This window comes from Carcharhinus amblyrhynchos, unplaced genomic scaffold, assembly GCF_965287045.1.
Source record: "Carcharhinus amblyrhynchos unplaced genomic scaffold, sCarAmb.v2.hapA chromosome_1044, whole genome shotgun sequence".
Classification (NCBI taxonomy): Eukaryota; Metazoa; Chordata; class Chondrichthyes; order Carcharhiniformes; family Carcharhinidae; genus Carcharhinus; species Carcharhinus amblyrhynchos.
This window is the reverse complement of record NW_027650784.1, coordinates 1-25,000: the sequence shown is the minus strand read 5'-3', so window position 1 is coordinate 25,000 and position 25,000 is coordinate 1. Positions and strand designations below refer to the sequence as shown.

General features: G+C 47.2%; 2 protein-coding genes across 2 annotated transcripts in view; both read left to right on the top strand.

Annotated features, from left to right (window-relative positions):
- The window catches only part of LOC145340466 (putative G-protein coupled receptor 139), a gene marked incomplete at its 5' end in the record, with an annotated part of 9,177 nt that extends 4,183 nt beyond the window's left edge, over positions 1-4,994 (top strand). The window contains one exon of the mRNA XM_080184933.1: positions 4,093-4,994. Coding sequence (XP_080041059.1) covers positions 4,093-4,994 — 902 coding nt within the window. The remainder of the gene's footprint in view (positions 1-4,092) is intronic.
- A 6,673-nt stretch (positions 4,995-11,667) lies between these two features.
- On the top strand, positions 11,668-21,429 carry LOC145340464 (putative G-protein coupled receptor 139). Its single transcript, XM_080184932.1, has 2 exons — positions 11,668-11,809; positions 20,531-21,429. Exons 1-2 carry the CDS (start codon positions 11,668-11,670, stop codon positions 21,427-21,429), a joined length of 1,041 nt encoding a protein of 346 aa, XP_080041058.1.
- Positions 21,430-25,000: the final 3,571 nt, after the last annotated feature.

Here is a 25,000-nt window from a genome sequence, read left to right as displayed (position 1 = left end):
CGCTGAGACTCTCCGTCACAGGCAGCCCCCTGGTCAATCTGCTCTCCACCGTCTCCAGAGTAATTCCATCCTCCCTGTAGTGCGATGACCAGAGCTGCACACAGTACTCCTGCTCTGGTCTAACCAGCATTTTATACACTTCCATCGTCACCTCCAGCTCTTATATTCTGTGCTGTGGCTGCGAAAGGCAGGTATACTACATGTCGTCTTAACTACTTCCTCTACCTGTCTTGCTGCATTCAGGGATCCACAGATACGCAGCCCAGATTTATTCTGCTCCTGTTCCTTTCCTCAGACTCGATTGTTGTGTTGTACCCTGTTCATCCTTCCAATGTGCATTACCTTACATTTTTCAGGTTTAATTTCCATTTGCCCCTCTGACCAGCCTGTCCATTCCCACTGCTGTCCCAAAGCATCAGGGATCCATGTTCAAATCCTGGATCGAGTCACTATCAGTGTGGAGTTTGCACATTCTCCCCGTATCTGCGTGGGTTTCCTCTGGGTGTTTCGGTTTCCACCCACATTCTAACGACTTGTGGGTTTGGTGGATTGGCAAGGCTAAAGAGTCCTTATTATCAGGGAGACACACTTGTGTAGATGGATGGGGTTATGGGGATAGGTTCTGGGTGGGATTGTGGTTGGTGAAGACTCAATGGGTGGAATAGTCTCCTTCTGCACTGTAGGATTCTATGATTCATGGAATCTAAGGCTTGCCTCCTCAGTATTTACCACATCACCAATTTCTGTATCATCTGTGAACTTACTGATCATACCTTAAACATTCATGTCTAGACCATCAATGTGCAGTACAAACAGCAAAGGACTCAGCAGCGATCCCTGTGGAACCCCATTGGACACAGGCCTGGAGTTACAAACGCTACATTCGATCAAGGCTCTCTGCCTCCTGCCACTCACTCAATTTTGGATGTAATTTATCAAATTGCCCCAGATCCAACGGGATATTACTTTCTTGTTCAGTTTCCCGTATGGAGTTTGTCAAAGGCTTTTCTGAAGTCCATGTAGACTCTGCACTTCACTCGTCTACTTATCCAGTCACCTCCTCAATATATTGCAGCAAATTCTTAGACATGATCTCCCCCTGACAAAGCCATGCTGACTATTGCTGATAAATCCTTACCTCTCACAGTGGAGATTAAATCTATCCCTCAGAATGTTTTCCAATCATTTCCCTACCACGGATATGGTGATGATGGTGTCGTGGCCGTGATCTTGGATGATTCCCAGGACACCTTACAGGATGACATTGCTGCCTTACAGCATCAGGGACCCCGGTTCAATCCCTCGGATCACATCATCATGAGTGAAGCTTTTATTTTCACTTTGAATCCAGCTCCATTCTCACAGATTTTCTGTTGAGATTTATCCTCTTACAAGAACGTGTGGTGTTTCTCTGGAAAGGATCCACTTTGAGCAAGTCCGTTTTCTCTCAGCTCCCCACTCTCCACATTGAATGTTGTAACTTCATTCTCAATCACAGCCGTCCCGAGTACATCACCAACCTGAATACGATCATTGGGAAGTCCAGGACACATCGCGCTGATATTCCAGCGTGAGACGTGAAAACCTGATTTGATTCGATTTGAATTGATTTGATTTATTTTTGTCGCATGTATTAGTATACAGTGAAAAGTGTTGTTGCTTGAGTGCTATACAGATAAAGCGTACGGTATAAAGAGGAGAGTGCAGAATATAATGTTGCAGTCATAGCTAGTGTGTTGAAAGAGATCATCTTGATGTGATGTAGGTCCATTCAAACACCTGATGGCAGCAGAGAAGAAGCTGTTCTTGAGTTGGCAGCACAACGGGACAATGGTCAGCACTGCTGTCTCACAGGGACTTGAGTTCGATTCCCAGCTTGGATCACTGTGCGGAATTTGTACACTCTTCATCAGACTGGGTGGGTTTCCTCCGGATGACCTGGTTTCCGCCAACAATCCAAAGATATGCAGGTTAGGTTGATGGGCAATGCTAAATTGCCCATTAAGATCCGGGATATGTACGTTAGAGAGATTATCAGGGAACATAAGGGAATTAGGGGATAGGACATCGGTGGCTTAGTTGTCGCTGAAGACTCAATGGGCCGAATGGCCTTCTTCAGCGCTGTAATGTTTCTATAATTCTAGGAATCAGTTGATACATGTCCTCAGACTTTTCACCTTAGTTTCCCATGGAAAAAAGAAGTCGGAAGAATTGATCTCCGTGGTGCACTGGGCCCTTAATGAGGCTGGCTGCTTTTCCGAGGCCTTGGGAAATGTAGACAGCGTCAATTGGTGGTTTCAGTGATGGACAGCATTTGATTCATCAAACTTTGAAGTTTCTTGCAGCCTTGGACACAGCAGGAGTCATACCAAGCTGTGATACAACCAGAAAGAAAGTTTTCTATGGAGAGAATCGTAGCTGACATGCCAAGTGTCCTTAGACATCTGAGAAAGTAGAGGCACTGTTAGACTTTCTTAATTATAGGATCATCATGGAGGGACCAGGACAGAATGCTGGTGATCTGGGCTCATACAAACTTAATGCTCCTAACCATTTCTACTTCATTCCATTGTTTAGATGGTGGGGGGCATGTACTCCACTCTGCTTCCTGAGGCCTGTGACTCTTTGCTTTGTTGGCAGTGAGGAAGAGACTGTTGTGCCGGACCAATTCACCACATTCTCTATCCCTTCCCTGTTCTCCAACTCAGCAAGGTTTGAGATCCGACCCACCACAGTGGTGTCCTCAGCAGCGCTGGAAATCGAGTTGGAGGGGAATTTGGCCACACAGTCATCGGTGTATAAGAAGTATCGTCAGGGGCTGAGGACTCAGCTTTGTGGGACACTCGTGTTGAGGGTGACTGTGGAGGGGGTGTTGTTGACTGTCCTGATTTATTGCTGTCTGTGCATCAGGAAGTTCAGGATCCAATTGCAGAGGCAGGAGGCAAACCCCAGGACATGATATGGACAGGAGTTTCCTGGGAATAATGGTGTTAAAGGCTGAGCTGTAGTCGATAAACACAAGTCTATGTTCCAGGGTTCACTGTAGGGCCAGGGAGATGGTGTATGTGGGCCTGTTGTGGAAGTAGGCAATCTTTAGTGGATCCAGCCGATCAGGGAGGCTGGACCTGATTCATGCCATGAATAACTTTTTGATGCATTTCATAATATTGAATATCAGAGTCACTGGACGATAGTCATTAATGCAGCCTGTTTGGCTTTTCCTTGGCATTGGCCTTGGTTTGAGTTTTTCTTACCTGGTGCATCGATTGGTGGCTTTCCTACTGAGAGAGGACTCACTGAGGTGCATTGGTCCAGTTGACCATATTGGGATAGCAGTAAATACACTAGGCACCAAGGATGGTAGTTATTCTCTGAACTCTGAAGCTTTCTCACACTGTTGAAGGGTACTTGGTACTTGAGTTCTTTGCCAATCGAGTGTGATATTACCGTTTCGGTTACAATGCTGTGCTTGCCAATGCAGAGCACAGTTCTACGTAAGTATAATCAAGTGGGAACTGCTGAGGCATCAGGATCTCCCTCTGTTGTTCAGAGAAAAGGGTGGAACCAGCACATTGTGGTATCAGCTCTGTTGCAGGGGTTGTCAGTAAGCTGTCTGAGAGATAACAAATTATCACCTCCAGGACTCCACTCCAGGTTTTCTGTTAGTTTCTCTCCCTCATCCTTCATACTCTATAAATCCCCCACACGGTAAAGGGGTTAATTACCTGCAGCTGATTGAGAGACAATGTTGAGAACTCTCCGGAAAACTGTCTCCCAAATAAATACCATTGTGTCCCTACCATAGAGCTGCATGGTAGCACAGTGATTCATACTTCTGACTCTCAGTGTCAGGGACATCGGTTCAGTTCCAGGTTTTGGTACTTGCCTGTGTTGACTTTGGACTTCTCTCTGTGTCAGTGTGAGTTTCCTCCCGATGCTCCACTTTCCTCTCTCACTGCAAAGGATGTGCTGGATTAAAAAGAAAATGGATTTAATACTGTGTGTGTACATATTTTAACCCGTCTTCAACCTAAATGGTATTTTTTTCCCTGAATTGTGTCTAATTTTATTCTTTATTTCCCTTCCTGACAGTGAACATAATCACAATTGTGACCCTGACGAGGAGAAACTGTGGTCTGTCCAAATGTGTCACTCGTTACCTGGTGGCCATGTCAGTGGGGGATCTGCTGGTCATTATCCTCGACCTGATATTGAGACACATTCCCGTTGTTTACCCGGAACAGTTTAATTTCCTGTTATCACTCCCCGTGTGTAACATCCACGCCGTCCTGCTTTACGCAGCCACTGACTGTTCTGTCTGGTTCACCGTCACTTTCACCTTTGATCGATTTGTGGCCATTTGCTGCCCCAAGCTGAAAAGTAAATATTGCAGTGAGAAATCAGCAACTGTGGTTCTGGGAACAGTGACAGTGCTGAGCTGTTTAAAGAACATTTTCTGGTATTTTATGTTACTAAATGAATATTGGCGGGGGAACGACCCCTGGTTTTGTGATGTCACATTGGGCATTGTATTATCTCCGGTCTGGACAGCGATCGAGTTCCTCCACTACATTCTAACACCGACCGTCCCATTCGTCCTGATTCTGCTGCTCAATCTTTTCACCGTCAGATACATTTTAGTGATCAGCACAGCCCGCAGGAGACTCCGGGCTCACAGCAGTGTAGAGAATCCCAGAGATCCAGAGATGGAGAGTCGCAGGAAATCCATCATTTTACTCATTGTTATCTCAGCCAATTTCATCCTGTTATGGTCGACATTAATGGTTTATTCCATATGGAGGCGGATGTATGATTTGGGCTATCAGTTGGTGTGGTTAGATGTTTTTGTTCTGGAATTGGGTTTCATGCTGCAACTCACAAGTTGCTGCACAAACACTGTCATATATGCTGTGACACAAACTCACTTCAGACAGCAGCTGAAAAATCTGCTGAAATATCCCCTTACTGCAATTATTCAACTCATTAAACACTGACAGAAAGCATCAGCCAATATACTCCTGTTTCTTCCAATTGGATATTCAAACTGTAAATAACAAACAGACTCACAGAGACAGAAAGAATGACAGATAGAGAGAGAGGACAGTGATAGCAACAGTGAGAGTGATAGTAAGACAGAGATTGATAGCAAGGGGGAAGGACACAAAGACATAGAGAGCGACAGAGTTTGAAAGAATTTCTAACAGATACAGGAAAAAAAACAGAGAGACCGAGAGAGAGAGAGAGAAGACAGAGAGAGAGAGAGAGAGAGAGAGGACGGAGACAAAAATAGACTTTCAAAGAGCGAGACTGTGGTAGAGGTTGGGGAAATGGACAGAGGATGAGAAAGGAACACAGAGGAAGAGAAATGGGAGGATGTAAGAAGAGAGTGAGAATGAGACTAAATGAGAAAGAGAGACAGAGAGGAAGGCAGAGGGAAATAGTCAAAGGCAGAGAGAAACACAGATACAGAAACAGAAACAGAGCAGCAGTGACTGGGAAAGAATGAGACTGAATGAGTGCAATGGACACAGGGAGAACAAAAGATAGAGTGAGGCAGAGAGAGAGAGACAGAGAGAGAGGGAGGGAGAGAAAGAGATAAAAAAGTAAAGGGGGCAGAGACAGAGAGGAAAAGGAAGATTGAGACCAAACGGGAGAAGGAGTCAGACTGAAAGGCTGCAGGAGAGGCAGAGGGAGGGGTTGGAGAGAGGGAGGCAGAGAGAGAGGCAGAGAGAGAAAAGGAAGCATAGAGAAACATGGAGAGGGGTGGAGAGAGAAAGGGAGAGAGAGAGAGAGATAGAAACAGAGAGAGAGAGAGACAGAAGAACAGAAGGAGACAGAAAGACATATTTAATGACTTTAACAATGATGATAAGGTGGACTTATTGGAATATGAGCTCCCAGATTGAGGTAGTTAATGCAGCCCAAGAGGAGACCTGCAGATCTATATAATATGGTGTGTCTACACAACCGGAACTCAGGGTGTGTACACTCAGGGTATGGATGTGAAGGACTGGTGGTTTCATCATTGGACAATTAATACAGAAACTCAGCTAATGTTCCGGGTACCAGAGCTCGAATCCTGTCACGGGGACGGTGTAATTTGAATATATCTGGAATTCAGAATCTGCTGGTGACAATAAAAACATTGTCGATTTGGAAAAACACATCTAGTTCACTAATATAACAGGGAAGAAAATCAATTGCCCTGATGTGGTCAGGCCTAAATGTGAGTCCAGGGACACAGCAATGTGGTTGATTCTTAATTGCCCTCAACAAGGGCAACTAGGGATGGGCAATAAATGGTGGTGGGCCAGAGACACCCAACTCCCAAGAATGAATAAAAATACTTTGTACTGGGAAATTTTAAACAAACGGTAAACTGTTTCTTACAGCTGGATAAATACTGAATCCCCCTGAACAAGGAGCTAAACTCAAAGCTGGCAGGATTCTTGTTTCCCATGATGAATTTATTGATGAGTATTGACACAAACAGCTAGAGGAGGATTCCCAGCGATATTCAACATTTATAAAGTGACAAATGTAGGCTAACATTAATACTGCAATGAAGTAGTGTGAACTAGTCTAGTCATCACAATCCTGTTCGGAATCACTGAGGGAGAATTGGGCATCGCCAACACACCGAACCAGCACCTCTTTCGGACTTGGGAGGAAACCGGTGAAACCACAGGAAACCCACGCAGATACGGAGAGGATGTGCAGACTCTGCTCAGACATTGATCGAAACCAAGAATTGAACCAGCTCTCTGGTATTAAGAGGCCGCGGTGCTAACCACTGTGACACCTCATCTACGGTGATAGTTTGGACAAAGAAATTTCAGAGTTCCTGCATTGCGGTGCATTGCCCCATATCCAGCTGTGGGCTTTGTGAGTGTCCGCCGACCAATATCGATTGGAAGATCCTCCAGGAGGCTGAATCGTTAAGGCAGATGCCTTGAGTTGGCTACGATTAACAGGCACTTCTCGTAGCCCAAATGGAACAGACGGGAATCATGAACTTTTTGAAATTCTCCCAATGGCAACCAATAATATTCAGCTGTGGAGGCAAAACTACCCAGTCCAGCGGGAGAATGAGGGCAGGAATGGAATGAGGTGGAGGGTGAGTGTGTGGCTGAGGGACTGGAGGACCCAGTCCAGCGGGAGAATGAGGGCAGGAATGGAATGAGGTGGAGGGTGAGTGTGTGGCTGAGGGACTGAAAGACCCAGTCCAGCGGGAGAATGAGGGCAGGAATGGAATGAGGTGGAGGGTGAGTGTGTGGCTGAGGGACTGGAGGACCCAGTCCAGCGGGAGAGTGAGGGCAGGAATGGAATGAGGTGGAGGGTGAGTGTGTGGCTGAGGGACTGGAGGACCCAGTCCAGCGGGAGAATGAGGGCAGGAATGGAATGAGGTGGAGGGTGAGTGTGTGGCTGAGGGACTGGAGCAGGGGGCAGGGATTTCGGTTCCTAGATCATTGGGACCTCTTTAGGGGCAGGTTTGACCCGTACAGTAAAGACGGGTGGCACTTAAATCCCAGGGGGACTAATATCTTGGTGGGAAGACTGGCTAAGGCTACCGGGGGGACTTTAAACTAGAAAGGATGGGGGGAGGGAATTGTGATGGGGAGACTGGGACGGAGGAGGTTCGCTCCCAGGTAGGGGAGGACTGCAGGCAGTATGGGGGGGAGGTTAGACAGGGGGTGGAGAAGGGAAATGCCCAGACTGAGGGGCTGAAGTGTATCTATTTTAACGCCAGGAGTGTAGTGAATAAGGTAGATGAGCTTAGGGCGTGGATTGCTGCTTGGGAATGTGATGTGGTGGCCATTACGGAGACTTGGATGTCTCAGGGACAGGACTGGGTACTTCAGGTGCCAGGATTCAGATGCTTCAGGAAGGACAGGGAGGGAGGCAGAAGGGGTGGTGGAGTGGCACTGTTGGTCAGGGACAGTGTCATGGCTGCAGAGAAGGAGGATGCCGTGGAGGGACTGTCTACAGAGTCTCTGTGGGTGGAAGTTAGGAACAGCAAAGGATCGATAACTTTGCTGGGTGTATTCTATAGGCCGCCCAATAGTGACAGGGAAGTTGAGGTGCAGATAGGGAAACAGATCCTAGAGAGATGTAGTAATAACAGAGTTGTCGTAATGGGAGACTTCAATTTCCCAAACATCGACTGGAGTATCCCAAGGGTAAGGGGTTTGGATGGGAAGGAGTTTGTTAGGTGTGTTCAGGAAGGTTTCCTGACACAGTACGTGGATAAGCCTACGAGGGGAGAGGCTGTACTTGACCTGGTGCTGGCGAATGAACCAGGACAGGTGATGGATCTCTCGGTAGGAGAGCATCTCGGGGATGGTGATCATAATTCTATCTCCTTCACAATTGCATTGGAACGAGATAGGATCAGGCAGGCTAGGAAGGTGTTTGTCTGGGGTAAGGGGAAATACGAAGACATCAGGCAGACAATTGGACGAATAAACTGGAAGGAGGCGTTCTTGGGGAAAAGTACTGAAGGAAGGTGGCGGATATTCAAGGAATGTTTGTCTGGAGCTCTGCATGATAACGTTCCGATGAGACAAGGGGGTTTTGGTAGGTCGAGGGAACTGTGGCGCACGAAGGCTGTGGTGAACCTAGTCAGGAGGAAAAGGAAGGTGTACAAAAGGTTCAGGGAGCTAGGAGATGTTAAGGATCTTGAGGAGTATAAGGACTGTAGAAAGGAGCTTAAAAAGGGAAATTAGGAGAGCCAGAAGGGGTCATGAGAAGGCCTTGGCGGGTAAGATTAAGGAGAATCCCAAGGCCTTCTATAAATATGTGAAAGGTAAAAGGATGAGAAGAGAAGGGATAGGACCTATAAAAGGTGAGGGGGGAAAGGTCTGTGTGGAACCAGAAGAAATGGCAGAGGTGCTTAACGAGTACTTCGCCTCAGTATTCACGGTGGAAACTGATCTGGGAGATTGTACTACAGGCCTGTACTCGGGGTCAGGGTTCAGGGACTGGGGTCTGTACTCGGGGTCAGGGTTCAGGGACTGGGGTCTGTATTCGGGGTCAGGGTTCAGGGACTGGGGTCTGTACTCGGGGTCAGGGTTCAGGGACTGGGGTCTGTACTCGGGGTCAGGGTTCAGGGACTGGGGTCTGTACTCGGGGTCAGGGTTCAGGGATTGGGTCTGTACTCGGGGTCAGGGTTCAGGGACTGGGGTCTGTCCTCGGGGTCAGGGTTCAGGGACTGGGGCCTGTACTCGGGGTCAGGGTTCAGGGACTGGGGTCTGTACTCGGGGTCAGGGTTCAGGGACTGGGGTCTGAGCTCGGGGTCAGGGTTCAGGGACTGGGGTCTGTACTCGGGGTCAGGGTTCAGGGACTGGGGTCTGTACTCGGGGTCAGGGTTCAGGGACTGGGGTCTGTACTCGGGGTCAGGGTTCAGGGACTGGGGTCTGTACTCGGGGTCAGGGTTCAGGGACTGGGGTCTGTACTCGGGGTCAGGGTTCAGGGACTGGGGTCTGTACTCGGGGTCAGGGTTCAGGGACTGGGGTGTGTACTCGGGGTCAGGGTTCAGGGACTGGGGTCTGTACTCGGGGTCAGGGTTCAGGGACTGGGGTCTGTACTCGGGGTCAGGGTTCAGGGTCTGGGGTCTGTAGTCAGGGTCAGGGTTCAGGGACTGGGGTCTGTACTCGGGGTCAGGGTTCAGGGACTGGGGTCTGTACTCGGGGTCAGGGTTCAGGGACTGGGGTCTGTACTCGGGGTCAGGGTTCAGGGACTGGGGTCTGTACTCGGGGTCAGGGTTCAGGGACTGGGGTCTGTACTCGGGGTCAGGGTTCAGGGACTGGGGTCTGTACTCGGGGTCAGGGTTCAGGGACTGGGGTCTGTACTCGGGGTCAGGGTTCAAGGACTGGGGTCTATACTCGGGGTCAGGGTTCAGGGACTGGGGTCTGTACTCGGGGTCAGGGTTCAGGGACTGGGGTCTGTACTCGGGGTCAGGGTTCGGGGACCGGGGTCTGTACTCGGGGTCAGGGTTCAGGGACTGGGGTCTGTACTCGGGGTCAGGGTTCAGGGACCGGGGTCTGTACTCGGGGTCAGGGTTCAGGGACTGGGGTCTGTACTCGGGGTCAGGGTTCAGGGACTGGGGTCTGTACTCGGGGTCAGGGTTCAGGGACTGGGGTCTGTACTCGGGGTTAGGGTTCAGGGACTGGGGTCTGTACTCGGGGTCAGGGTTCAGGGACTGGGGTCTGTACTCGGGGTCAGGGTTCAGGGACTGGGGTCTGTACTCGGGGTCAGGGTTCAGGGACTGGGGTCTGTACTCGGGGTCAGGGTTCAGGGACTGGGGTCTGTACTCGGGGTCAGGGTTCAGGGATTGGGGTCTGTACTCGGGGTCAGGGTTCAGGGACTGTGTTCGGTACTTCGGGTCAGGGTTCACGGACTGGGCCGTGTACTTGGGGTCAGGGTTCAGGGACTGGGGTCTGTACTCGGGGTCAGGGTTCAGGGACTGTGCTCTGTACTCGGGGTCAGGGTTCAGGGACTGGGGTCTGTACTCGGGGTCAGGGTTCAGGGACTAGGGTCTGTACTCGGGGTCAGGGTTCAGGGACCGGGGTCTTTACTCGGGGTCAGGGTTCAGGGACTGGGGTCTGTACTCGGGGTCAGGGTTCAGGGACTGGGGTCTGTACTCGGGGTCAGGGTTCAGGGACTGGGGTCTGTACTCGGGTTCAGGGTTCAGGGACTGGGGTCTGTACTCGGGGTCAGGGTTCAGGGACTGGGGTCTGTACTCGGGGTCAGGGTTCAGGGACTGGGGTCTGTCCTCGGGGTCAGGGTTCAGTGACTGGGGTCTGTACTCGGGGTCAGGGTTCAGGGACTGGGGTCTGTACTTGGGGTCAGGGTTCAGGGACTGGGGTCTGTCCTCGGGGTCAGGGTTCAGGGACTGGGGTCTGTACTCGGGGTCAGGGTTCAGGGACTGGGGTCTGTACTCGGGGTCAGGGTTCAGGGACTGGGGTCTGTACTCGGGGTCAGGGTTCGGGGACTGGGGTCTGTACTCGGGGTCAGGGTTCAGGGACTGGGGTCTGTACTCGGGGTCAGGTTTCGGGGATTGGGGTCTGTACTCGGGGTCAGGGTTCAGGGACTGGGGTCTGTACTCGGGGTCAGGTTTCGGGGATTGGGGTCTGTACTCGGGGTCAGGGTTCAGGGACTGGGGTCTGTACTCGGGGTCAGGGTTCAGGGACTGGGGTCTGTACTCGGGGTCAGGGTTCAGGGACTGGGGTCTGTACTCGGGGTCAGGGTTCAGGGACTGGGGAGTAGAATTCCGGATCTTCACACTGCGTCCCAGAAACAACACTAAATAATACAGCCTCCTCTTGTTTTACAACTGTGTTCAAGGACACAGTTCATTTCCATTTTTTTTTCTTTTCTGTACTGTAGGGATTCCATGAATTAATCGTTTGAATTGATTGCCAAACTCTTTACAGTTGGAACTGACTTTGAACACAAGAAGCCATAAATCTGCTTTCTTTCACGATAAACATTGTCACAGTAACGAACCGGTAACTGTTTATTCAGTGGCTGGAATTAAAGCAACCTCCATGGACCCTCAGTGAATCACCAGAGGGTTTGCAGTTTGATATATCTGGGAGCTTCCATCTGACTCTGCCTGTGGATTTAGTGCTTCCTCGTGGGGAGTGGGTTGACGATCGAAGCAAAATGCTGGAGTATCACAGATCAGTGACTTCCACAGAGAACTCAAGCTCCGTGCGGAACTTCTTGACACGGCTGAAGATACGGTTTGTTTTTACGGACATACAGAAAATATACTATCCTCTTCTGGCTGCTTTCGGTGTTCCTTGTAAGTGACATTTCTTCCCTGTTATTTCTGTAACTCGTATTTCAATGTATCAGAGCTGGGTACAGTTGGTGAGTCCGGGTAACCCACAGTATCATGTTGTAATGGATCTTTTCAATTGCATGGTTGTTGTTATTATTTCTCAGCTTGTCATTGCTGTTAGTCCATCAGTTCAGTTAAGAAGGATGAGAGGGGATTGATTTGATTTGAATTCTTATTGTCACGGTGAAAAGTATTGTTTCTTGTGTGCTATCAAGAAAGAACAGACTGTTCATACAGAAGGAAAGGAGAGAATGCACAATGTAGTGTTACAGTCATAGCCAAGGTATGGAGACACATCAACATAACATAATGTAGGTCTATTCAAAAGCCTGATGGCAGTAGGGAAGAAGCTATTCTTCAATCAGTTGGTACATGACCTCAGATTTCTGTATCTTTTTTTCCCGATGGAAGATGTTGGAAGAGAGAATGTCTGGGGCTGGTGGGGGTGTGTGGCGGGGTGCGGGGGGGGGAGGTGTGGTGGGTGGGTCGGGGGGGGCGGTGGTGTAGGGGGGAGCGGCGGGGGTGCAGGGAGGTGACGTGGAGTCCTGGGTTAAGCTGGCTGCTTTCCCAAGGCAGCAGGAAGAGTAGACAGAGTCAACTGATGAGAGGTTGATTTTCGTGATGGATTGGGCTACATTTTATAGTTATTTGGAGAGTAATGAATTGATTGGAGATAGTCAGCATGGTTTTGTGGAGGGTAGGTCGTGCCTTACTAACCTTATTGAGTTTTTTGAGAAAGTGACCAAAGAAGTGGATGGGGGTAAGGCAGTTGACGTGGTATATATGGATTTTAGTAAGGCATTTGATAAGGTTCACCATGGTAGGCTTCTGCAGAAAATGCAGATGTATGGGATTGAGGGTGATTTAGGAAATTGGATCAGGAATTGGCTAGCAGATAGGAGACAGAGGGTGGTGGTTGATGGTAAATATTCGTCATGGAGTTCGGTTACGAGTGGTGTGCCTCAGGGATCTGTTTTGGGGCCACTGTTGTTTGTAATTTTTATTAATGATCTGGATGAGGGTATAGTTGGGTAGATTAGTAAATTTGCTGATGACACCAAAGTCAGAGGTGTGGTAGATTGTGAGGAAGGGTGTCTTAGTCTACAGGGAGACTTGGACAAGTTGCAGAGCTGGGCCGAGAGGTGGCAGATGGAGTTTAATGCGGAAAAGTGTGAGGTAATTCACTTTGGCAGGAATAACAGATATGTAGAGTATGGGACTAACAGTAGGACTCTGAATAGTGTGGATGAACAGAGGGATCTAGGTGTATGTGTACATAGATCCCTGAAAGTTAGGAATCAAGTAGATAAGGTTGTTAGGAAGGCATACAGTGTCTTGGCGTTTATTGGTAGGGGGATTGAATTTAGGAGCCACAGCGTCATGTTGCAACTGTACAAAACTCTGGTGCGTCCACACTTGGAGTATTGTGTGCAGTTCTGGTCCCCACATTACAGGAAGGATGTGGAGGCTTTGGAGAGGGTGCAGAGGAGGTTTACCAGGATGTTGCCTGGTATGGAGGGGAGGTCCTATGAGGAGAGACTGAGGGATTTGAGGTTGTTTTCGTTAGAAAGAAGGCGGCTAAGAGGGGATCTTATTGAAACATATAAGATGATTAGAGGTTTAGATAGGGTGGATAGTGATAGCCTTTTTCCTCGGATGGAGAAAGCTAGCACGAGGGGGCATGGCTTTAAATTAAGGGGGGGTAGTTATAGGACGGATGTCAGGGGTAGGTTCTTTACCCAGAGGGTGGTGAGGGATTGGAATGCCCTGCCTGCTGCAGTTGTAAATGCGCCTAGTTTGGGGGCGTTTAAGAGATCCGTGGATAGGTTTATGGATGGAAAGGGATTGGTTTAGGTTAGAGGGTCATTGCTTTTTAATTGGTCGGTGCAACATCGTGGGCCGAAGGGCCTGTTCTGCACTGTAATGTTCTATGTTCTATTCACAACCTTTTGTAGTTTCTTGTGGTCTTGGGCAGAGCAGGAGCCCATATCAAGCTGTGATACAACTAGAAAAAATGAATGCTTTCTATGATGCATCTGTAAAAGATGGTGAGATTCGTAGCTGACATTCCAAATTTCCTTCGTCTTCTAAGAAAATAAATGATTGGCAGGTTTTGTTAACTATAGTATTGTCATGGGGGATAGGGCAGATTGTTGGGGATCTGAAGCTCTTGACCATTTCTACTTTGTCCCATTGATGTAATCAGGGGCAAGTCCTCCACTACCCTTCCTGAATTCGATGACTATCTCCTTCATTTTGTTGACACTGGGGGAGAGATTATTGACATCTCAGCAGATCATGAGATTCTCGACCTCATTCCTATTCTCTGTATCATCATTGTTTGATACTACACTGGTGTCATCAGTGACTTGAAAATGGAGTTGGCGTTGTTGGGGTGGGAGTGGATTTGGCAAAACAGTCAAAGGTGTTTCGGAGTGTGGTTGGGACTGAGGACACAGCCCTGTGGGGCACCGGTGTTGAGGATGAACATGGAGGATCAGTGTTCAGCCTGCCAAGAAACCTTCTTCACTGCTTTTCACATCATCAACATTGTTGAGTGACACTGTGTGTTCAACATTGTGTGTTTGGACATTATATTAGAATTACATCAGATTAGAAAGATGAGGTGCCTGACATTTTTTATATCTAATGGACTCTGTGCTACTGTGTTATGAGGAATTAGAGGGCCAGTTCACATTAAGTTTAAATGTAAGCTTATTTATTAATTTGTCTCACAATTAGGCTTACATTAACACTGCAATGAAGTTACTGTGAAAATCCCTAGTCACCACACTCTGACACCTGTTTGTTCAGATTGAGGGGAAATTCAGCACGGCCAATGCACCTAACCAGCGTGTTAATAATCAATGTAATCCAGCTAACCCTCATCTCTCTGAGGGTCCTCAACCTGCTGAATTCTCTCTCCCAGCAATCATTTAAATCTACCTCTTTGGATATTTTCATATTTATTGTGGCATTATATTTTTCTGAAATCATAAAATGACAAATATAGACATCATACTCCAATAATGCACCATAGTAATAGTTATTTGATTAAAAAAAAGATCAACTTCTCAGCACAGATCATAATTTACCAATGACAATAAAAACACAATGTTGTGGGTAAATACAATTGAATTTAGTATGTAAATACATGCTGAATTCAGCACGGCCAATGCACCAAACCAGCATTCTCTCACACAGTGGGAGGAAACAGGAGCGCCCGAAGGAAACCCACACAGACTCAGGGAGAACATGCAGACCCCGCACAGACAGTGACCCGAACCGGAATCCAAATCCAGGTCCCTGTCCTTGCACAGCCATTGCAAGAATGTCAGCTAAAATGAGCTGTCTCTATTTTATTTACCTACAACATTGTGTTTTTATTGTCATTGGTAAATTATGATCTGTGCTGAGACGTTGATTTTTTTTAATCAAATAACTATTACTATGGCGCATTATTGGAGTATGATGTCTATATTTGTCATTTTATGATTTCAGAAGAATATAATGCCACAATAAATATGAAAATATCCAAAGAGGTAGATTTAAATGATTGCTGGGAGAGAGAATTCAGCAGGTTGAGGACCCTCAGAGAGATGAGCGTTGGGTGGATTGCATTGATTATCAAATGCCTTCAGGAAACCCAAATCATAGAATCCCTACAGTGCAGAAGGAGGCCATTTGGCCCATCGAGTCTGCACCAGCAGCATTCCCTCCCAGGCCCTATCGCTGTAGCGCTATGCATTTACCCGCTAATCCCCTAAAGGGCAATGTAGCTTGAACAATCCACCTAATTCACATGTTTGGACGCTAAGGGATGATTTAGCATGGCCAATTCACCTAAACCACACGCCATAGAGCACTGAGGGACAATTTAGCACAGCCAATCTACCTAACCTGCACATTGTGGGACACTGAGTGATGACCTAGCACGGTCAATCCACACGACCAGTGTGCCTTTGCATACTGAATCGACCTGAATAGAATCTCGACAGTGCAGAAGGATTCAGCCCATTGAGGTTAGCACCGATGGAGCAACACAGCCTGGCCCAATCCCTTATTTTCCCCTCTAATCCCACTAATTTACACATCTTGGGACACTAAGGGACAATTTAACATGGCCAAATCACTTAACCTGCACATCTTTGGCGTGTGGGAGGAAACCGGAGCATGGGCGGAAACCCACATAGACATGGGGAGAATGTGCTGACACCACACAGATAGTGGCTCAAGCTGGGAATTGAAGCTGGTTCCCTGGCGCTGTGAGACAGAAGTACTAATCACCGTGCTGCTCCTATATTCTGATTTATTTATAAATTTCCTGTTACTATGTATTTGATGATGGATTCAAGCATAGACGTCAGGCTAACCAGTGAATTGTTTCCTGCATTTAATCTCCGTCCTTTTCTGTTACATTTGGGAAGGGGTGTCACGGATTTCATACATGTCATCATAAAGACCATCATTGACTTCAGATATTCTCTTCCTTATAGACACAGTTTTTTTTACTATCTAGTTTTATATTTTATGCTGATTTTTTTAATTTGGGAGTAATTGGATATCTCAAATACCGGTGCCTGTTCATCAATTGTCCTACATTTTAGTCTTTCTGTCCAGCCAACTAGAGCCAAACTGTCCTCATGCCGCTGTAAGTACCTTGGATTAACCTGAGAACACGAGTATGATACTCAAGTTTATTGCCCATAAACTGAATTTGATGAGTACATGGGGTTTAATGGGATTGGGAGTTATAGATAGTTCTATGGCCTGGTAGGTATGGATATGATCAGTGCAACTTGTGGGCCGAAGGGCCTGTTTGTGCTGTAATGTTCTGTGTTCTATCAGTTTAATGTAGTGTTTTTAGATTTTCAAAAGGCGTTTGATAAGGTGCCTCATAAAAGGTTGCTGCAGAAGGTTAGGGGGCACGGAGTTGGGGGTGAGGTGTTAGCATGGATAGGGGATTGGCTGTCTAATAGGAGGCAGAGAGTTGGAATCAATGGGTGCTTTTCTGGTTGGCAGTTGGTGACTAGTGGAGTGCCGTAGGGATCAGTGCTGGGGCCTCAGCTATTTACCATTTATATAGATGATCTGGAGGAGGGGGCTGAGTGTAGGGTGACAAAATTTGCTGATGACACAAAGATGAGTGGAAAAGCAAATTGTGTGGAGGGTGTGGAGAGTCTGCAGAGGGACCTGGATAGGCTGAGTGAGTGGCGAGGACCTGGCCGATGGAGTACAATGTTAGCAAGTGTGAGGTTATCCACTTTGGTAGAAATAATAGTAGGAGGGATTACTATTTAAAGGATGAAAAGCTGCAGCGTGCTACGGTGCAGAGGGACCTGGGGGTCCTTGTGCACGAGTCGCAAAAACCCAGTCTGCAGGTGCAGCAGGTGATCAAGAAGGCGAATGGGATGTTGGCCTTTATAGCGAGGGGGATAGAATATAAAAGCAGGGAGGTCTTGCTGCAACTGTACAGGGCATTGGTGAGGCCGCAGCTGGAGTACTGTATGCAGTTTTGGTTGCCGCACTTGCGCAAGGATATTTTGGCCTTGGAGGGAGTGCAGAGGAGGTTTACTAGGCTGATACCGGAGATGAGGGGGTTGGGCTATGAAGAGAGACTAAATAGACTGGGTCTGTACTCGTTGGAGTTTAGAAGGATGAGGGGGGATCTCATAGAGACGTATAAGATAATGAAGGGGATGGATAGGGTAGAGGTAGCGAGATTCTTCCCGCTCAGAAAGGATAACAGGACTAGAGGGCACAGCCTCAAGATAAGAGGGGGGGGGGGCGCAGTTTAGATCGGAGTTGAGGAGGAACTTCTTCACTCAAAGGGTGGTGAGTCTCTGGAATTCTCTGCCCGTTGAAGTGGTGGAGGCTGCCTCGCTGAATATATTGAAGTCACGGGTAGATAGGTTTTTGATAGACGGGGGAGTAAGGGTTATGGGGAGAAAGCGGGAAAGTGGAACTGAGCCACGACAGATCAGCCATGATCTTATTGAATGGCGGGGCAGGCTCGAAGGGCTAGATGGCCTACTCCTGCTCCTATTTCTTATGTTCTTATGTTTAATTAGTAGTGCCAAAAGTTTATTTAATAGTGTCACAAAGGATGGCATGGTAGCACAGTGGTTAGCACTGCTGCTTCACAGTTCCAGGGACCTGGGTTTGATTCCCGGCTCAGGTCACTGTCTGTGTGGAGTTTGCACGTTCTCCTTGTGTCTGCGTGGGTTTCCTCCGGATGCTCCAGTTTCCTCCCACCGTTCAAAGATGTGTGGGTTCATTTGATTGGCCGTGCTAAAATAAAATTGCCTGTAGTGTCCTAAAAATGTCTCGGTTAGAGGGATTAATGGGTAAATATGTAGGGATATTGTGGTAGGGCCTGGGTGGGATTGTGGTCGGTACAGACTGGATGGGCCAAATGGCCTTTTTCTGTACTGTAGGATTTCTATGTTTCTACGTAACAAGTTGGCTTACATTAACAGTGCAATGAAGTTACTGTGAAAATCCCCTAGTCGCCTCACTCTGGCGCCTGTTTGGGTAGACTGAGGGAGAGTTTGACATGGCCATTACATCTAAGCAGCACGTCATTCAGACTTTAGGAGGAAACTGAAGCACCGGGAGGGATCCCATACAGACACGGTGGAGAATGTGGAGCCTCCACGCAGACAGTGACCCGAGCCGGGAATCAAACCCGGCTCCCTGGTGCTGTGAGGGAGCAGTGATAACCACTGTGACATCCTGCCATCAGATTAATGACATTGACTAAAATTCCAAAGGGGAAATGGCAATTTTCTGCTTTATGCAGCAAGCAAATAACATCCAAGGCTAATTAAAAGTATTGAAACAGTGAGGTTGAGAACTGATTTGACTAATGATTTAAAGAGGATAACAGTGTGAGAAGAGATGGGGATGGTGGACTGAGCTGGTTAGATTTACAAGATCTATCAGACAGAGCAGTGAATGAATACATTCCCAGCCTGCTTTACAATCAGCAATAAAATGATTTTATAGCTTTTCTTTAGCTCCTGTTAATGCTGAATACATTTTTTAACCAGGTTCAGATAACCAACGCATCTTTGGACATTAAGGGGCAATTTAGCATGGATAATCCGCCTAACCAGCATTTCCTTGGACCCTATGGGGAAATGTCGCATGGCCAATCCACCTAACCTGCGCGTCTTTAGACACTAAGGGCCAATTTAGCACAACCAATCCACCTAACATGCACTCTTCGGAAACTAAGGGACAATTTTACACAGCCAATGCTCCTAAACTACACATCTTTGGAATCTAAGGGTCAATTTAGCAAGGCAAATCCACCCCTTGCACATTTTGTACAGTTATGAGGCACTTAGCATGGCCAATCTCCCTAATCAGCACTTCTTGGACAATAATGGTCAATTTAACATGGCCAATCCACCTAATCTACACATCTTTGGACACTAAAGGGCAATTTAGCATGTCCAATCCACCCATTTGCTCTACAGTGCCATAGACTTAGGGTTCATTTCTGGCCTTGGGTCACTGCCTGTGTGAAGTCTGCACGTTCTCCCCTTGTCTGCATGTGTCTTCTTCCGCACGCCAAAGATTTGGCAGGTTTGGTTGATTGGCCATGCTAAATTGCCCCTTAGTGTCAGTGGGACTAGCAGGGTAAATACGTGTAGTTAAGGGGCTGGGTGTAACTGTGTTCGATGCAGGCTCAATTAGCCAAATGGTCTCCTTCTGCATTGTAGTAATTCTCTGATTCTCTGATCTATTCTCAGGTTTTATTCAGATCAGACTCAATTATTATCCCATCTTGCAAATATCATTAAAAATCTATCCTTGCCAAAACCAATTAGATTTCATGATGTTTTTTATTCATTCATGGCCAGCATTTATTGCCCGTCCCTAGTTATTTGAGGGCAGCTGAGAGTCAACCACATTGCTGTGGTTCCAGAGTCAGATGTAGGCCAGACCAGGTAAGGACGGCAGATTTCCTTCCCTTAAGGGACCAGATGGGTTTTTCTGACCATCGAGAATGGTTTTATGGCCACAGTGGATTTTTAATTCCAGATCTTTCTTTTTCTTGATTCCCGAACTGACATTGGTGAAACAACAGCGATAAGATTGAAAGCAAAATACTGCAGATGCTGGAATCTGAAATAAAAACAGAAACTGCTGGAAACTCCAGGTGACCTGATAGAGGTTTATAAGATTATGAGTGGCACGGACAGTGTGGATAGTTAGAGGCTCTTTCCTGGGGTAGAAAAGAGAAATACAAGGGGACATCGGTTTAAGGTTCATGGGGAAAAGTGTAGAGGAGACGTGCGAGGTAAGTTTTTGTTTTGCAGAGGATGGTGAATGTTTAGAACTGGAATGCCTGGGTGGGAGCAGGAGTGATAGTGGCAATAAAGGATATTCTCAGCAAATACATGGATTGGATGGGAACGGAAGGATACAGAGTCTGTTAGTGCATACAGTTTTAGTTTAGAGAGGCATCACGATTGGTGGGCTGAAGGACCTATTTCTGTATTATGTTGTTCTTTGATTTTTCTCCGTCTGACAGCATCTGTGGAGAGAGAATAGAGCCAATGTTCTGAGTCTGGATTACCTTTTATCACAGCGATGAGATTAAATTACTAATAACTCCATGAATGGATGCCTTTTCTCTTAATCTGCCCCAACCTCTTTACTCCCTTATAGTTAACATGGTGACAATTCTGATACTGTCTCGGGAGAAGTGTGGTTTGTCCAAATGTGCCACCAGATACCTGGTAGCCATGGCAACAGCTGATCTCCTGGTCATCATTGTCGATTTGATATGGAGGCACATTCCCGCTGTTTACCGTCTGGAATTCAATTTCCTGAGCAATGTGCCGGTGTGCAATATCCACGCCGCAGTACTTTACGCTGTTACTGACTGTTCTGTGTGGTTCACAGTTAGCTTCACATTCGATCGATATGTCACCATTTGCTGTCAGAAGCTGAAAGCCAAATACTGCTCGGAGAAAACAGCACTTGTGGTTTTATCAACAATTACCGTGTTCTTTTCTCTAAAAAATATTTGCTGGTGTTTTATGTATACAAATAAATACTGGCTCATTAACCAGTCCTGGTTCTGTGCTGTATCACAGAGCATTGCACAGTCAGAAGTGTGGGGTGCCGTCGAAATTTTTCATTACATTTTAACACCATGTATTCCATTTGTCTTGATCTTGTTGTTCAATGCCTTAACTGTCAGGTACATTTTTCTGACTAACCGAGCCCGTAAGAAACTCCGGTGCCATGTCACTGGTGAGAGTCCCAGTGATCCAGAGATGGAGAGTCGCAGGAAGTCCATGATTGCCTTGTATGCTATCTCAGGGAACTTCGTTCTGCTGTGGGCGGTCTACATGGTATATAATATTTATTGGCGGATGGGTTACCTGGGCTATGAGGTGGTGTATTTACATGTTTACATCCGGGAGTTGGGCTTCATGCTTCAGCTCTTGGGCTGTTGCACCAACACCTGCATTTATGCAGTTTTGCAACGCAAATTCAGAGAAGAGTTAAGGTTCCTGTTAACTTGTTCCTTTGTACAAATGAAACATATGGACAAATAAAAGAACTCCCTTCTCATTTCAATTACATCCGTGTCATTAGTTTTCAATTTTGCATTGGGTTCCACGTACTGTCATGGCTATAAATGACATTAGATTCACAGAATATGATCACTACAGTGCAGAAGGCCATTTGGCCTATTGACTCTGCACCCACAGCAAGCCCACACAGTCCCTAACCCCCACCTATTTACATTTTTAATCAACTGATAATAAAGGGTAATTTGGTGTAGCCAATTAACCTAACCCACACATCTCTGGGCAATCAGCTGAAATTTAGCACGGCCAATGAACTTACCCTGCATATTTTTAAACACCAAGGAGAAATTTATCATGTCCAATCAACCTAACCAATACATATTTGGACATTAAGGGGTAATTTAGCGTGGCTAATCCACCTAATCTACACATCTTTGGAGACTAAGGTGCAGTTCAGCATGACCCCCTCACCCCACACCAAAAAACAAAGAACAGCACAGCACAGGAAACAGGCCCTTCGGCCCTACAAGCCCACGCCACCCATTTTAACACTCAGTGAGTGTCTTATTCAAGTCTTTCGTCGATTGTTGACGTTTTTGTCTACCTCTAGTGGACTCCACAATAAAGGGGGGTGCAAATTTAGGGAATTGTAGGTGTAGATTAAGGGAGATCCAATTCAGGGACAATTTATTGACACCAATCAGCCTAAAAAGCAAGTTTTTGGGACGTGGGAGGAAACCGGAGCACCCGGAGAAAACCCATGCAAGCACGGGGAGAATGTGCCAACTCCCACAGACACCGACCCAAGCCGGAGATCTGACCCGGGTCCCTGTAACAGTACAGCAAACAGTGATAGTCACTGAGCTGTCGTGTTAGACTCCAGCTTTTATACTCGATATCCCTTCCTATAAAGGCACGTATACCATAGGCCTTCTTCACCACCTTCAAGGACTTGTGAACTTGCACACCTAGGTCCCTCTGTGTTTCTATACTCTTAATAGTCCTACCATTTATTGTATAACTCCCTCCTACATTATTTCTTCCAAAATGCATCACCTCGCATTTATCTGGATTAAATTCCATCTGCCATTTCACCGCCCAATTTACCAGCCTATCTATATCCCGCTGTATTGTCCGACACTGCTCATCACCATCAGCAAGTCCAGCCATCTTTGTATCATCTGTAAACTTGCTGATCACACCAGTTACTCCCTCTTCCAAATCATTTATATATATTACAAATATCAGAGGTCCCAGTACTGAGCCCTGCAGAACACCACTAGTCACAGACCTCCAGCTAGAAAAAGACCCTCCCTCTGCTACCCTCTCTCTCCTGTGACCAAGCCAGTTCCCAACCCATCTGGCCACCTGTCCTTGTATCCCATAAGCCTTAACCTTTTTCACCAACCTACCATGAGGGACTTTGTCAAACGCCTTACTGAAATCCATATAGACGACATCCACGGCTCTTCCTTCATCAACCGTTTTTGTCACTTCCTCAAAAAATTCCACCACATTTGTAAAGCACAACCTCCCCTTTACAAAGCCATGTTGCCTGTCACTAATCAGATTGCTGTGTTCTAAATGCGCATACAACCTATCTCTGAGAATCCTCTCTAACAACTTCCCTACCACTGAGGTCAAGCTCACCAGCCTATAATTACCCGGGTTATCCCTGCTATCCTTTATAAACAACAGTACCACATTCACTATCCTCCAATCCTCAGGGACCTCATCTGTGTCCAGTGAAGAGACAAAGATTTCCGTCAGAGGCCCAGCAATTTCATCTCGTCTCCCTGAGCAGCCTGGGATAAATTCCATCAGGACCTGGAGATTTATCAATTTTAATGTTACCTAAAAACTCTAACACTTCCTCCCTCGTAATGGATATTTTCTCCAATGGGTCAACAACTCCCTCAGAGACACTTCCAGACAACAAGTCCCTCTCCTTTGTGAATACTGACGCAAAGAATTCATTCAGGATCTCCCCCATTCTCTCTGCCTCTAAGCACAATTCCCCTCGTCTGTCCCTGAGAGGACCAATTTTACCCCAGCCACCCTTTTGCTCATAAGATAGGAGTAATTTGGATTCTCCTTAACCCTACCTGCCAAAGCCATCTCATGCCCCCTCTTTGCTCTCCCAACTCCCCGTTTGAGATCCCTCCTACTCTCTCTGTATTCCTCCAACGCTCTCTCCGTTCCCAGTTGCTTAGACCTGACATACTCCTCTTGTTTCTTCCTAACCAAGTCCTCAATATCCCTAGTAATCCACGGCTCTCTAATCCTACCTTTCCCATCCTTTCTCCTAACCGGCACATGCCTTTCCTGCACCCATTTCAGTTTTCCCTTGAAAGACTTCCACATGCCTAACGTGGTCTTGCCTTCCTACAGCCTATCCCAGTCTGTATCCCTAAGCTCCTGCCTAATCCGGCTGAATCTAGCCTTCCCCCAATTTCGCACCCTCCCCTTAGGACAGCTCTCATCTTTTTCCATTTGTATCCTAAAGTAGACAGAGTTGTGGTCACTATTAGCCACATGTTCACCCACCGCAACCTCAACCACCTGACCCGGCTCATTTCCCAGAACTAAATCCAGTATCGCCCCCTCTCTAGTCGGGCTATCTACATACTGTTGCAAGGATCCTTCCAATACACATCTTACGAATTCCTCCCCATCTGACCCCCCCAGCTCGAGGCACCTTCCAATCCACCCCAGGGAGATTAAAATCTCTCCCACTACAACAACCCTATTCTTCCTACACTTATCCAAAATGTCCCTACATATACCCTCTTACACTGCCCGCGGGCTATCGGGTGGCCTATAGTACACTCCTAGCATAGTAATGGCCCCCTTCCTATTCCTCAACTCCACCCAGAGACTCAATTCCTAACCCCTCTATATTATCCTCCCTCTGCACCGCTGTGATCTGCTCCCTAAGAGCTCCACTCCCCCTCCTCTTTTTGACCCTCCTCTGTCGTGCCTAAAACACTTATACCCTGCAATATTTAGCTGCCAGTCCTGCCCCTCCTTTAACCATGTCTCCGTCACTGCCACCACAGCTAAATTCCTCACGAACATCAAGGCCTTAAGTTCATCCGTCTTACCCGTCACACTCCTCGCATTAAAACAGATGCACTGAAGACCCTCAGGCCCTCTCGGATCCTCCTTCTCCTGGGAGATTTTCCTATCATCTAGATTTATCCTGTCACCCAACTCATTCCCAATCCCAGTGCCTACCGAGCTCGCTCTCTCCTCCCCACCCCCCCTCAATATTAGTTTAAACCCTGCCTAAACACTCCAGCTAACCGCCCAGCTAAAATATGTATCCCCTTCCCATTTAAATGTTCCCCATCCCACTTGTACAGGTGCCCTTCCCTCACAAAGACTTCCCAATGGTCAATAAAACTAAAACCCTCTGTCCTGTACCAATCCCTCAGCCACACATTCAGCTGCAGGATCTCATTATTCTTATCCCTGCTATTACTGGGCACTGGCAGCAGCCCAGAGATCACCACCCTGGAGGCCCTACACTTCAGCCTGGCTCCCAACTCCCTGAACTGTGTACATACTTCCCCCCTACTCTTCCTTCCTACGT